Here is a 14,070-nt window from a genome sequence, read left to right on the forward strand (position 1 = left end):
TGCCTCCTGTTTAATGAGAGCTGCCAGGGTGACAAGACAAATCATTTCAGATGAGAAGGAATTTTCTCTCTCATCTCATGTGGGAGAAAAGGACCAGGACTGTGTTAATCTGTCAGCCCTCTGCTTTGCCATGAGTCTGTGTGCGGGAACCGGATCTTCACAAAGTACTCTCGCCAGACAATCCCAGGTCTGCTGGCCCCATCTGGTGTTCACTCCCCAGTCATCCGAAAAACTGCTTGAAAAGTGTAGTTCTGTCTCCAAGGATAGGTTTGGTCCTTCTTCTTTTTCAAATAGTCATTTTGTAACAAACAGTTCATGAGCCACACTTCACTAAATTCTTAAACTACTAGAAGTTCTGCTTACCTGTAATTCATCTTCCCTGTATGTTGGATGGCTTAATGGTTTTAAGAGTATAAACTGTATGTATCCAGCAGTCATCTTTTTAACTGAAGGAATAGGAACTGGGGTTAGATATAAGGAAAAAGTTTTAGGCAGTGAAGTTTGTGGCATAATGACCTAACTGTGAGGAGACTGTAAAATCTCTTTGGGCAAGCTTTTAAATAAGAGGCTCAGCTATTTACTTTGTTTTCCTGTTCAAACACCACCCCTGCCTGAAGAGAGAATTTGGAGTGAGCTCAAGGCATTCCTCCGTTAATTTACCACCTTTGCAATTTTTGCTTTGTTTGAGGAAACCTATAGAAGTATTTACTCAAGATATTCCTTTAAATGGATTCGTTTCTTTTAACCTTAGCTTTTAGTCATCTCAAGTAGTGCTACCTTATCAGTGGAAACATAGTTTGATGGGTTAATTATATTTTATTGCTGTACAGTAAAATACATGACCATAAAAAGATAACATTCACCAGTTTTTGCGTCTTCCAAAAAGAAACATGTTCAAGTCCTAACTGCAGACACTTGTGAAAGGGACTTTCTTTGGAAATAGGGTCTTTGCAGTAATCCAGTTGTGATGAGGTCACACTGGATGATGGGTGCCAATCCAGTGACTGGTGTCCTTATAAGAAATTTGGACACAGATTCAGACACAGAGGGACAATGCCATGTGACAAGAGAGGTAGAGGTTGGAGTGCTGTGTCTGCAGCCAGGGAACACCATGGATCGTTGGCTGTCACCAGAAGCAGGTAGAGGCAAAAAAGGATCTTTTTCTAGAGCCTTTGGAGAGCATGACCCTGCAAACACCTTGATTTCAGACTTGTAGCCTGCAGAACTAGGAGAGAATAGATTTCTGTTGTTCGAAGTAACAAGATTTGTAGTAATTTCTGCAGCCTTAGGAAACGAATACACCTAAGTACCACCAAGAATCAGCCCCTGGTGGGCCAGTGGGACGCATTTTAACACTTGAGGAAATGTTGGGCAAGGTGTTCAGTGGGGTCCTTTTCAGTCCTGTGGTTGAAAGGTGGCCTTCACTGGATCCGTTATTTCTACCCTCCGGTGTGATGTAAGTGTCAGCACCCCTATCTGTAAAGGTGAGGAAAGGCTGTTTTAATTGGGCTGGAGCAGATGCATCTCTTCAATTCTGCATTGCACCCTGGTGTGTGTGCCTGACCGTGCTGCTCTCTCCCGGGCTTCCCGGGAGCTGCAGGCTGTGCAGGACCGTGTCTGAGGCTTAGTGATCCGTCTCCACGACTGTCCACCTGACCGCCTTCAGAGTGACTGGCACAGCCTTTGCAGGTAGAGGGCTATTGTTTGATGCTCTCTCAAGTCAGTATTATTTTATGATGACTTCATTTGGATCATAGTCCAGAAGCTGACTTTTATTACCTTTGATCTCACCCATGGTTGTCAGCAGTTTTTAAACCAATACAGTCCACATTCCCTTGTTCCGCATCTCCACACGTTGTCATAGGAGAACAATATTCCATCTGCATCTGTATTTTTCAGCCATAGTGCAGATTGGTGAATTATCTGCATTCACTACTGTAGACTGTTAGACTTCCATAGGCATATTTAATTTGGATTTGAAATATTTAACAAACAGAATAAAAGTTTTAGAGTTTTTCATTGTTTGTCACGCATCTGCATGAAGAATTCATATTTAGTTCTTTATAATCTGAATTTTAATGCATCTTCTCTGTAATAGCAGCCTTAGTGCCCAAATGTCTACTTAATAAATATTTATTGAGCACCTTCTGTATGCCAAGCACCATGCCAGACACTATGAGTAGCTTCCTCACATACATCAAAGCACCTACCACTGGGGACACAGAAAGGACTAGTATCCCAGACTAGGAATACTTTCTGATAAAGGGAATGGAATGGCAGCCTTGCTGCTGACTGGCTAGGAATGTGCTGGCCATATTAGTAGATTCTCAAAAATGTTTATCTTCCTCTTCAGCACTCCATTCAAGAAGCATCCTAGTACATAGCTTCATAGCCAGCTCCTTCCTGCTGATGTCTTCTGGCCATGAGGGATGATGAAATGGAGGCCATCCAGGCAGAGGTGCGGAGTTCCAGGTTCCTGCAGACCTCTTGCAGGACTGCATTAGCCACAAAACGTGAGCAGAGGGCACGCGTGCCTACCCTTTGCTTCTCACGTCCCTGTGTGCTAGTGGCCCAGCAGTGTCGGACTTGACTGCATAGCACTCTCAAGAATGTGTTCACAGCCAAACACTGAGGCCTCTGCAATAAGTTTTTAAAAATAGCTGTATTGAGGTATCATTCATATATCATACAATTCACCCATTTAAATTCAACAGCTTTAGTATAGTCACAGATTTGTGCAGCTCTCGCCTCAGTTGCAGAACATTTTCCACACCACAAACACAGCACACCCCTTAGCTAGGACCCCCAGCCCCACCCCGCCCCTGCAATCCCCAGGTCCTAAGCAACCACTAATCTACTTTTTTGTTTCTATAGATTTGCCCATCCTGGACATTTCATACAAATGAAATCATTTAATATGTGATCTTCTGTGGCTTGGTTTCTTTATTTAGCATAATATTTCAAGCTTCATTCACACTGTAGCATGGATCAATACTTCATCCCTTTTATGCCTGAATAATATTCTGCTGTATGGATATGCCATGTTTTGTTTATCTATTCATCAGCTGATAGTTAATTTGGGTTGTTTCCACATGTGGCTCTTATGAATAGTGCTTCTGTAAACATTCATGTATAAGTTTTTGTGTGGAAATTTCATTTCTCTTGGAAATATATATACCTAGGAGTAGAATTGCTGGGTCATATGGTGAACTTATTTTTAACCGTTTGAGAAAGAGCCAGGATGTTTCCAACGCGGTTGTACCATTTTACATTCCCACCAGCAGTGTGTGAGCGTCCCAGTTTTCTCTGTGTGTGTGTGCTGTTGTGTCTGACTCTGCAACCCCATGGACTGCAGCATGCCAGGCTCTTCTGCCCTCCACTGTCTTCTGGAGTTTCCTCAAGTTCATGTCCATTGAGTCAGTGATGCTATCTAACCGTCTCATCCTCTGCCACCCGCCTACTCCTTTTGCCTTCAATCTTTCTCAGCATCAGGGTCTTTTCTAATGAGTCAGCTCTTCGCATCTGGTGGCCAAAGTAGTGGAATTTCAGCATCAGTCCTTCCAATGAATATTTAGGGTTGATTTCCTTTAGGATTGACTAGTTGGATCTCCTTGCAGTAAGTAAAAGGGACTCTCAAGAGTCTTCTCCAGCACCACAATTCAAAAGCATCAATTCTTCAGCACTCAGCTTTCTTTATGGTCCATCTCTCACATCTGTACATGACTACTGGAAAAACCATAGCTTAAAGTACAATTGATGTTTACATATCTTGTATTCTGTAACTTTGCTGAATTCGTCTCTTAATTTCAATAGTGTTTTATTGGATTCCTTAGAATTTTCTACATAAACAGATAGTTTTAATTTTTCCTTCCCAAATTAGATGCCTTTTCTTTTCCTTACCTATTTGCCTTGGCTGGAACCTCTAACTCAGTGTTTAATAGAAGTAGCAAGAATAGAGACATCTTTGTGTTGTTCCTGATTTTAGGAGAAAAAGTGTCCCGTCTCTCACCATTAACTATAATGTTAAGTGTAGGGCATTTTGTGGAATGCCCCTTTTTTCAGTTGAAGGAAGTTCCCTTTCATTCCTAGTGTGTTGAATGTTTTTCTCATGAAAAAGTGTTGGATTTTGTCAAATGCTTTTTATGCATCTATTGAGATAATCATATGATCTTTGGTTTTCATTCTATCAGTGTTGTATATTACATTAATGGACATCGTCATGTATTACAGTAATGGACGATGTCTTGTATTACATTAATTGATTTTCAGATGTTAAACCAACCCTGCATCCCTGAAACAAATCCTACTTGATCATGATGTATAAGTTATTCTGTATGTTATGGATTTGTTTTGCTAGTATATTGTTGAGAATTTTTGTACCCATATCAATAAGACATTGATCTCTAGTTTTTCTGTGATGTCTTTGTCTAGTTTTGGTATCAGGGTATTGGTGTTCTCATAGAATGAGTTGGGAAATATTCCCTCCTTATATTAGTCTGCCCGGCTTCCATAATAGAAACCTCATACTCGGTAGCTTTGACTTTATTTTCTCATGGTTCTGGATGTTAGAAGTCTGAGATCCAGGTGTCATCAGGGTTGGTTTCTAGTGATACCACTCTTCCTGGCTAGTGGGCAGCCACTTTCTCTGTGTCCTCACATTGCCTCTTTGTGCATGTATATGAAGAGGGAGACACACTCATGTCTCTTCCTCTTATCAGTACTTTCTTTTTAATCAGTCCTATTGGGTTGACGTCCTACCCTTAAGACCTTAATTAACCTCAGTTATCTCATTATGGCCCCTCTCTCCAAGTATAGTTGCCTGGGGGTGCTAGAGCTTCAACATATGAATATTTGAGGGGGACACAATTCAGTCCATAGCACTCCATTTTTATTTTTTGCAAGACTTTGTGAAGAACTGATTTTAATTTTTCTTTAGATGCTTTGTAGAATTAATTTCTGAAGCCATTTAAGTCTGGGATTCCTTTGTTTTTTGATTACTATTTGATCTCTTTATTTGCTTTAGGTTGATTCAGATTGTCTATTTCTTTCTGTCAGTTTGTCCATTTCTTCTAATTTACCTAGTTATTGGCAATAATTATTTGTAATATTTTTTAATAATCCATTTTATTTCTTTGAGATTGGTGTTAATGTCATCTCTTTCATTTCTGAATCTAGTAATTTGAGTCTTCTCTTTTTTTTTTTTGGCCAATCTAGCTAAAAAAGTTTGTCAATTTTGTTGATCTTTTCAAAGAGTCAGGCTTTGGTTTCATTGATTTTCTCTATTTTTCTGTCCTCTATTTAATTAATTTCTGCTTCAGTCTTTATTATTTTCTTCCTTGTGCTTGTTTTAGGTTTGGTTTGTCCTCCTCTACCCCAGTATTTTATTGAGGAAGATTAGGTTATTAATTTAATATTTTTCTTTTTAAATATAAATATTAACAGATATAAATTTGCTCTAGGCACTGCACTGCTTTAGCTGTATTCCATATGCAGTGGTTTTTATTTTTAGGCAAGCTCCATATGCATCCCCATATGTGAGAAGACCTGCTAGTTGCCCTAATTAAATCAAGTCTTTATCTTTTAATACCTATATTGTGGGAGTAATCCATACTGGTTTACTGAAGAAGACATCTGGATCTCATGGCCCCAGATGTGCTTACTTATTGCCAACCTTGGGGGATCCGTTGGTTTTTCTTACTCTAGTCACTTTGGGGATGTCCATATCTGTTTTTATCATGTGTAGTATTTGGATGGTTATTGATGGGGTTACAGATATGATCTTGTCTAGGGTCAAGAAGAAAAGGAATTGCTGGAATAGTTTCTTCCTCTTTCTATCCCTGTAATTCCTCTAGGTCTTGTCTTTCTGCACAAAACAAAACACCCACACCATTTGAATAGCTCACAGATAGAGTTCAACAGGCTGTAAGAATGAGCTTTAAAAGTGTAGAAAGTCCTTATCTACTTGGGTGAGGGAGCTGAGGAGGAGGTTGGCAGGCTCTTCAGGCCCTCTACTCTCTCTGTACTTTAGACGGGCTCTTTCTCTCTTATCTGCAGGGTTTGGGGAGGATCATGGGGCCATCCAGATCATCATTTATGTCCCTAGCTTGTTCACCTTAGTGGGAGATTAGTGCTCTCATGGGTACTGGGACTGAAGGTGTGGGGAGGAAGCACCGTCACAGCTGTACCAAAACGCAAGCCGAAGTTGTTTCTCCTGACTCTGGGACACCGTGACTCTGGCTTGATCTCTCCCAGGAATCTTGGGCCAGGTGAGGAAGGCAGTGGTTAATGGGTGAAAGAAGAGGGAGCTGGGAGATTCCAACAAGCTGGCAGAGACTCCTGGAGGAGCAGAGCCATAGAGGGAGACATACTTTTGTTTGAATTTTATTTACACGTCATCAATAACCAAGATGGTCCCATTTTCCTTGGGACACGAAGGGTCGCATGTACTAATCCCTGCTAAAGTCTGCTTTGTTGGTGAGCAGGTGTCATTCTGCTGAGAGCTGAGCTACTGGGGTGTATGCCTCAGGGTCCATTCCTTCTCCTCTGTCGTCCCCACACACAGTGACACCCATGCTGCTGGGGAAAGATTTTCCAAGACCCAGAGCCTGGTGGCCTCCTGACTGCTCTCTAACCTCTGATTTTCTGCTCTGCCTTCTTGCCTAGCAAAAACAGTCAGCACCGAGGAGTGCCTGGTGAACCCTGCGAGCATGAACCGCTACGGCCTGGACCCCTCCTCCCCCACCTTTAGTCACAGGAGCTCCCTGCCCACCTCCTCTTCGCTGTACTGCAAGCGGCAGAACTCTGGAGACGGCCACCTTGGGGGCGGCTCAGCCACCACAGTCGGTGGTCCCCGCACCAGCCCCATGTCCTCCGGAGGCTCCTCGGCACCTGGGCTGCGGCCTCCTGGCTCCAGCCCCAAGAGGAACGGGACCTCTCTTGAAGGAAACAGATGTGGTAATGTAACGCATGGGCTGGCTTCCCCATGACCTGACCTCCTCTGCCCTTGCCCTGAGACCACCAAGTACAGAGAGACTGAGGACTGTGGCTGTTTGAATGTGGGAACACAGGGAAATTAGACGTTTCCACAACCCCCTTTGTGGATTTTTGTTGTTCTTGAAGGCAGCTGACTTCAACCTTTGACCCCAAGCAAAGACAATGGTGTATGAGAGTAGGCTAAACTGTAGGAATAAGTAGAATCCAAAATGTACAGTGGCTCAGCTACAATGGAAGTGATTATAGTTGGTGTGTGTATCACAATTCAGAGACCCAGGATCATCCGTTTTGTGGCTCTGCTGTCCCCTGTGGCCTCCGTGCCCCGTGCATCTAGCAGGTGGATTGGGTCGGTAACTGGCAGTTTTCGGCCGCTGCTGATTAGAAACGTTCCTTCCTGATGCCTGTTTCCTCCTGTGGCGCTTTGTCTCCTCATCTCTCATGCTTCCTCCCTTCCATCTCAGAGCAGGAGCCAAGTTCTCAGCTTCATGAGGTCTTTCACTCCAATTCGAATCCTCTGCAGCCCCAGAAAAGCGGCCTGTCTGAGGCATAGCCTAAATAGCTATGTATTGAGCACCTACTATGGGCCAGACACTCTCCACACATTATTTATGACTTGTATGAGTTATAAATGAGCCACCAGGGAAGCCCTATTATTATATCAGGTGTATATTATTATTGTAGGCATTATTAGATTCGATTTACAGACAAAGCATGTGAAGATCGACAGGTCAGTCAAGCATTGAGCCAGGATTTGACTTCAGCTGGCTCCAAAGCTGGCTTTCAAAACTATGCCTGGGATTTTCACATGCTCAGTGGGCTTCAATGGGTCCCTCTGAGGTTCTAGCGGAAGGCCGGAGGGGATGGGAGCAGACAGGACTCCAACACCACCCTCTTTAACCAGGGCCTCTTCACATTTGCGAAGTGGGGTTCTTCATTTGTGTAGCTTGAATAGCGCTTGTGCAGCTAAACGCATGTGGAGACCATAGAGGTAAACCATGCTAAACTGAATGGCAGTAGATTAAAATAGGAGAGAAACTCCTGGCCTCCTTACCCATTTGTCACCTAGCAGCCAGCTCGGGTGCCGCCGCAGACCCTCTGGAGGGTTATTAAGTTTTCCCTCTGCCCAAAGAAGTGCTTGGTATTGCTCTGAAATTGCATTCCAAGTGAAAGCAGTCAGTATTAAGAAATCATATTTCTTTAGGAGGGTTTGACTCAAGTCATAAAACTGGAAGGGACCTAGAAATGGATTTTCCTCCATGGTGCTAACCTTAATGGTTTAAACCTGCAGAAATCAGAAACTGGTATGAGACTGTGTGAGAAGGTAGGTATCAATGATGTGACAGACTTCTCAGTCCTTTCCCTCACGTGAATACTTACCCTGGACTACTACTGTCTTGATATATTGTCTCTGCCCATGGACTCAAGGGATGTATTCACAGGACATATTTTCCTGTTTTTTGCTGATACTCAGGTGAAAATCTGAGAGCTCACCTCTGTCTCTCATCCAAGATATAATCACTAAGAACTAGTAATATAAAAAGGTTTTGGATAACAGGAGATGCTGTAGAATTCCCAACTGCAAGTGCGTCTAAGCTTCAGAATTGAAGTGACTTCAACATTGTTCTTACCTTACCATTTACATGCTTTCCATGGGTTCAAGTTTGATCTATAGGGTATAGCCTTGGGTGGTGCATAGAGAATGATTCAGCCAGAAAAAGAAGAATGGGAATGGCACTCGATGTGGGGCAGGGGGTAAAGCGAATGAAGGTATAGTAGGGCTTATTCATTCCGAGGGATGAGAAGAGTTTGTGCAGGGACACGGACGGAATTCATGCTGGGAAATTTGGGGTTCAAATCAAGCAGATTGGGCTTCCTTTACTCTGTGGAAATCAGACATTTCTGAACAGGGACGTGAGATGGTGGCCACAGAACTCAGGAATATGAATCTACTGGCCACTATGGAATGACGTGTAACAATGAGACTAGCAGCTACCTTTGATTAATTCTTCCTGCTTAATGCTTCACATTATCCCATTTAATCTTCACAGTGTGGTAGGTATTTGACTGTGGAGGCAACTAAGACTCAGAGGGATTTTGGTCAATCCTGGCCAGCACTCACTCATGGCGCACAATATGCTTATCTAAGGTCTGAGGGTGGAGCTGTGAGCAAGACAGACACAGGCCCTGTTCTTGGATGGTTTCCAATTGCAGAGAGACAGACGGTTAACAAACAAAACCGAGGGGCCCCTTTTGGAAGCCGATGGGCTTCCCTTCAGGATGCTTGTCGTCAGGCTCCAGCCCAAAGCCACAGAATCACATGATTCTTACCATACTCTCGGGAAACAGGATGGAGAACCTGAAGCCCACAAAGAATAAGATGATCAGGTCCAGGAAAGGGTTGGAAACCTGGCCACTGACTCTCATTCACTGCGCTTTGCACACAGACACGCTGATAAGGCTTCAGAGTTGTGAGAAGGTAGGGCCTTCGTGTTGCCCAGGACAGGCTGTGGTTTGAGGGGACCTTGGCGATCCTTCCCAACTCCTCATTTCCCAGCAGAGAAGCACAGAGACACTCACACAGTGGTGGGTGGAGGGGCCTCTGACTCCTGGCTCATTGATCCTTCTCTTCTTTCATTGGACTCTATCATGAGCTAAAAAGTGTCCTCTGGATTGAGAGTGAGCAAAAGGAAATTATGCGTGTGCTTGTGGGCCTGTGTGAGACAGCGTCACACAGGCAGCCACAGGTGGACCGGGCTGTGAAGGTGTCTGGCATTACTTTACATGGATTCATAGTCATTCCATTCCTGGTAGCTGTGAATTCAGCATTAGAAAGAGCCACCACCATCTTCATCCTACATCCATTCACAGCTGGGTTTCACTCACACATGTCTCCAGCAGCACCCAGGGGACAGACCCGACCGCGCACCAAGTTCTCCAACTAGAGAATGCCTCCCTTTCACAAAGGCAATCGGCAAGTGCTTTGCACACTCTGTTCTTTTAGGAACAAGAATTTTTTCGCATCCATCATGTCTGACCACTGTGCAGTCACATCTGCCTAGCCTGGCTATGTCAGCCCAGACCCATGTGTCTTCCTGACAGCCTGACAGCAGCTGGAGGGACTGTGTGGTTATTATCTTTGTGTGAGCATGGCAGAGACTGGAAAGCTCCCTCTCTCCCTCCTAGAGCTAGTTCGCTTTGGATTCCGAGCTGGTCTCTAGGTATGACAGCTTCCTGCTACTCTCTGTCTTGCGTGACTCTAAGGCCCCTCAGAGAGGAAACATGAAAATGCCCACAGCTAGGACCAGGTGCCAGGAGCAGAGCCACTTTCCCTCCACACTCATTGCCTGGAGAGCCTCACCCTAAAGACAAGCCAGACCCCTTGCTCAACCCCATGGCTGTGGCTCACGGAGAGAGCCTTTCCCTGGCCTTGCTCAGAGCACCTTAGGCTCCCATGGACGGTGTTGTGAGTCGGTCTGGTGTTTTCCCTTCCTGTCAAACATGGGAAATTAGATTTGACCTCTGCTCTGATCACTCTAAAAATCATTCTTGGCACTGAAGGCTTCCCGCCTTTGTAATCAGAGCATCTATTATCACCCTGATTACTGCCGACACTCCGATGGGGCAGGCTCCAAAGGCAAATGCGATTTCCGTGGTTCCTCCTCCCCTTGTTGAGTGCAGATGTCCTTAAATGCAATGAAATCATCTCTAATAAGCATGCATCCGCATTCAGACAGCCCTGGGGTGCATTAACAGTTTCCTGGCAAAATGCACCCCCCACCTTATGCCAGATCACCTAAGGGGACCTTTTCAGGTCTAACAAGGGAAAGGCAGGGAAAATCTCAAAGAAAATCCAATTCTCAACCAAACCATTGTATTGAGGATAGACACGGAAACGTGATAATGTACTTTTCTCAGCACCAATGCAGAGCTGTGCCCTTCTCAAGCACATTGAAAAGAGGAGGAAAAAAGAGACAGCAGAAAACTGCTGCACCCTGAGATTAAAGAACATAAATGGAAAAGAAGTCTTCTCAACTACAAACTTAGAATTACTCTGTAGGGAAGCTGCTTCATTGTTCAGAGCCTGAAAATAAGATTAAGGATTACACACACAAAGCTTTTGTGTAAATTACTAATACTGTTTTTGTGAAGTGTATTGATTTGTTTTATATTCATTGAACCCATATTACAAATATATTTGCTTGGAGCCATGGAGGAGTCAACGATTATAAACCCTGTAATGAGAGGATTCTGGGCTTCCCAGGTGGCACTAGTGGGAACCTGCCTGCCAATGCAGGAGACGTAAGAGACATGGATTTGATCCCTGGGTTGAGAAGATCCTCTGGAAGAGGGCATGGCAACCCACTCTAGTATTCTTGCCTGGAGAATCCTGTGGACGGAGGAGTTTGGCTGGCTACCATCCATGGCGTTGCAAAGAGTCGGACATGACTGAAGTGACTCAGCATGCATGCATACTATGAGAGGATTACATTTTTCACCAAACTCTTAGCCTAGGACCTGGTACAGAAGAGATGCTCATTAGGTGTCTATGGATGACTAGGGGGAAGATGAAAAAGATCATCCTCAAGAATTTAAAAGATAACTGGAGGTTACAGGCAAGCACATGCATAATGGTAAGACCTGGTACAAAAGAGATGCTCATTAGGTGTCTGTGGATGACTAGGGGGAAGATGAAAAAGATCATCCTCAAGAATTTAAAAGATAGCTGGAGGTTACAGGCAAGCACATGCATAATGGTAATACTAAGCAGAATGTGGAGAGCATCTTTAAGAGAAGAACAAACAAAGATTTGGGGGTTAAAAGTAGAGGAAGGTGACATCCAGATGGCAGGACACGGAAACGCTGCCTGTGAAGGGGTCTATCTGGGCTTTGATGGCTAGTAGAACTTCTTTGGAAAGGAGAGAGGATAAACACCTTAAGAAGAGGTGGCAAGAATACACAGAAGAACTATACAAAAAAGATCTTCATGACCCAGACAATCACAATGGTCTGATCACTCATCTAGAGCCAGACATCCTGGAATTCGAAGTCAAGTGGGCCTTAGAAAGCATTACTAAAAACAAAGCTACTGGAGTTGATGGAATTCTAGCTGAGTTATTTCAAATTCTAAAAGATGATGCTGTTAAAGTGCTGAATGCCAGCAAATTTGGAAAACTCAACAGTGGCCACAGGACTGGGAAAGGTCAGTTTTCTTTCCAATCTCAAAGAAGGGCAATGCCAAAAATGTTCAGACTACTGCACAATTTTGCACTCATCTCACATGCTAGCAAGCTTGTGCTCCATATCCTTCAAGCTAGGCTTCAACAGTACATGAACCAAGAATTTCCTGATGTACAAGCTGGATTTCAAAAAGGCAGAGATCAAATTGCCAACATCCATTGGATCATAGAAAAAGCAAGAGAATTTCAGAAAAACATCTGCTTCATTGATTAAACTAAAGCCTTTGACTGTGTGGATCACAGCAAACTGTGGAGAATTCTTAAAAAGATGGGAATATCAGACCACCTTACCTGCCTCCTGAGAAACCTGTATGCAGGTCAAGAAGTAGCAGTTAGAACCGGACATGTAACAACAAACTGGTTCAAAATTGGGAAACGACTACGTCAAAGCTGTTTATTGTCACCCTGCTTATTTAACTTATATGCAGAGTACATCATGTGAAATGCCAGGCTGGATGAATCTCGTGCTATAATCAGCAGGGATGGAAGAGAGGAGATCCTTGCGAGAGGCATCCTTTTAAGAGCTTCAGAATAATTAAATTCGAGGAGCAAATAAAAGACAGGAGAGATCACTGAGGTTTCAGAAGCATGAAGAGGAGATGCTGCTTCTAGGGAAAGAGGATGGATTAGTTTGGGACATGCCAAAAAAAACCCACCACCCCCAAATATTGCCTAAATATTGACTCCCTATTCTCTTCCTCCTTCACTGATCCTGCACCTTTTAATCTGCCCTGGGGGAAAAGCATTTATGCCACAATGCAACTCATGTCCCTGACCAGCATGGACCAGGCACAGGACCAGGCTCCTGTTGTCCAGGATCCCCGTCTAGTGGGGAGGTTGGAGTGAGCGCTTTGGCAGAACCGAGGGCTGGGGAGGTGCTCAGTGTGGGCGCAGGGTACGGACCTCTCACAGACAGGGCTTCCAAGACCATGGCAGTAGAGACCCAGGACAAGCACCGAAATGCGCCCTCCATCCTACCATGTCATCTCAGGGTGATGCCAGTGAAGTCACATAGGACCTGATGTCACTTTGGCATCACAGCACTCCAGAAGCCTATCATAGGGAGCATTCTCTAGCCACCAAGGCCTGGGTCATGGGAGGCTCGGGGTCCACGGAGACAGAAGTGATCAGGAGGGGTCTCTGAAGTCTAACATGGGTCAGCGTTTCCACTGCTGGAGGAAATCCCTCTTCTAGTGCTCTCCTCTGTATAGATGTGGGGGTGGGGGCTGCCTCTGGGTGCCTCACTCTGTCACAGGAGATCACTCAGGCCACCTTGGACTCAAGGGCCAGGCAAGGGGGCAGGCGGCAGCAGGTAGGCATCGAGCCCAAAGGCCGCAGTCTAATGGCCTCTCTCTCTGTGCTCTCCCCTCCAGCCTCAAACCTTCCTCCGGACAGGCAGGATGCCCGGCAGCCGAGGAGCAGGAACCCTTCCAGCTGGTCGGTGGAGGATGTGGTCTGGTTCCTGAAGGACGCAGACCCGCAGGCCCTGGGGCCCCATGTGGAGCTCTTTCGGAAGCATGTATGCACCGTGGGGGCCTTGGGGGTGGGGAGCGTCTGCACTACACCTTGGGGGTGCCACTCGAGGGAGGCCAGAGGGGACCACAGGTTTCTCAGAGCAGAACAGCCACTTAGTCTTACTCTGAAAGCACGTTTGTCCCATCTGTGCCCTCACTTGGCCTTTGTCAGGAGTCCTGTTTTCTCGGCCGTCTATTTGTCTGTGCATTCAGCAAACATTGGTAACACACCTACAACGTGCCAGCAAACTAACAGTGCCTATTCTTAAGCTGCTTTGAGGATTAAATGAAAAAATGCACATAAAGCGTGTAGCACAATGCCTGGC

General features: G+C 44.8%; 1 protein-coding gene across 8 annotated transcripts in view; it reads left to right on the plus strand.

Annotated features, from left to right (window-relative positions):
* SCML4 (Scm polycomb group protein like 4) overlaps positions 1-14,070 on the plus strand; it is a 108,140-nt gene that overhangs the window by 80,156 nt on the left and 13,914 nt on the right. For all 8 annotated transcript variants that reach the window (XM_061131834.1, XM_061131835.1, XM_061131836.1 and 5 more), the window contains 2 exons: positions 6,664-6,954; positions 13,604-13,749. In XM_061131834.1, coding sequence (XP_060987817.1) covers positions 6,664-6,954; positions 13,604-13,749 — 437 coding nt within the window. The remainder of the gene's footprint in view (positions 1-6,663; positions 6,955-13,603; positions 13,750-14,070) is intronic.

This window comes from Dama dama, chromosome 28 (genome assembly GCF_033118175.1).
Source record: "Dama dama isolate Ldn47 chromosome 28, ASM3311817v1, whole genome shotgun sequence".
Taxonomy (NCBI): domain Eukaryota; kingdom Metazoa; phylum Chordata; class Mammalia; order Artiodactyla; family Cervidae; genus Dama; species Dama dama.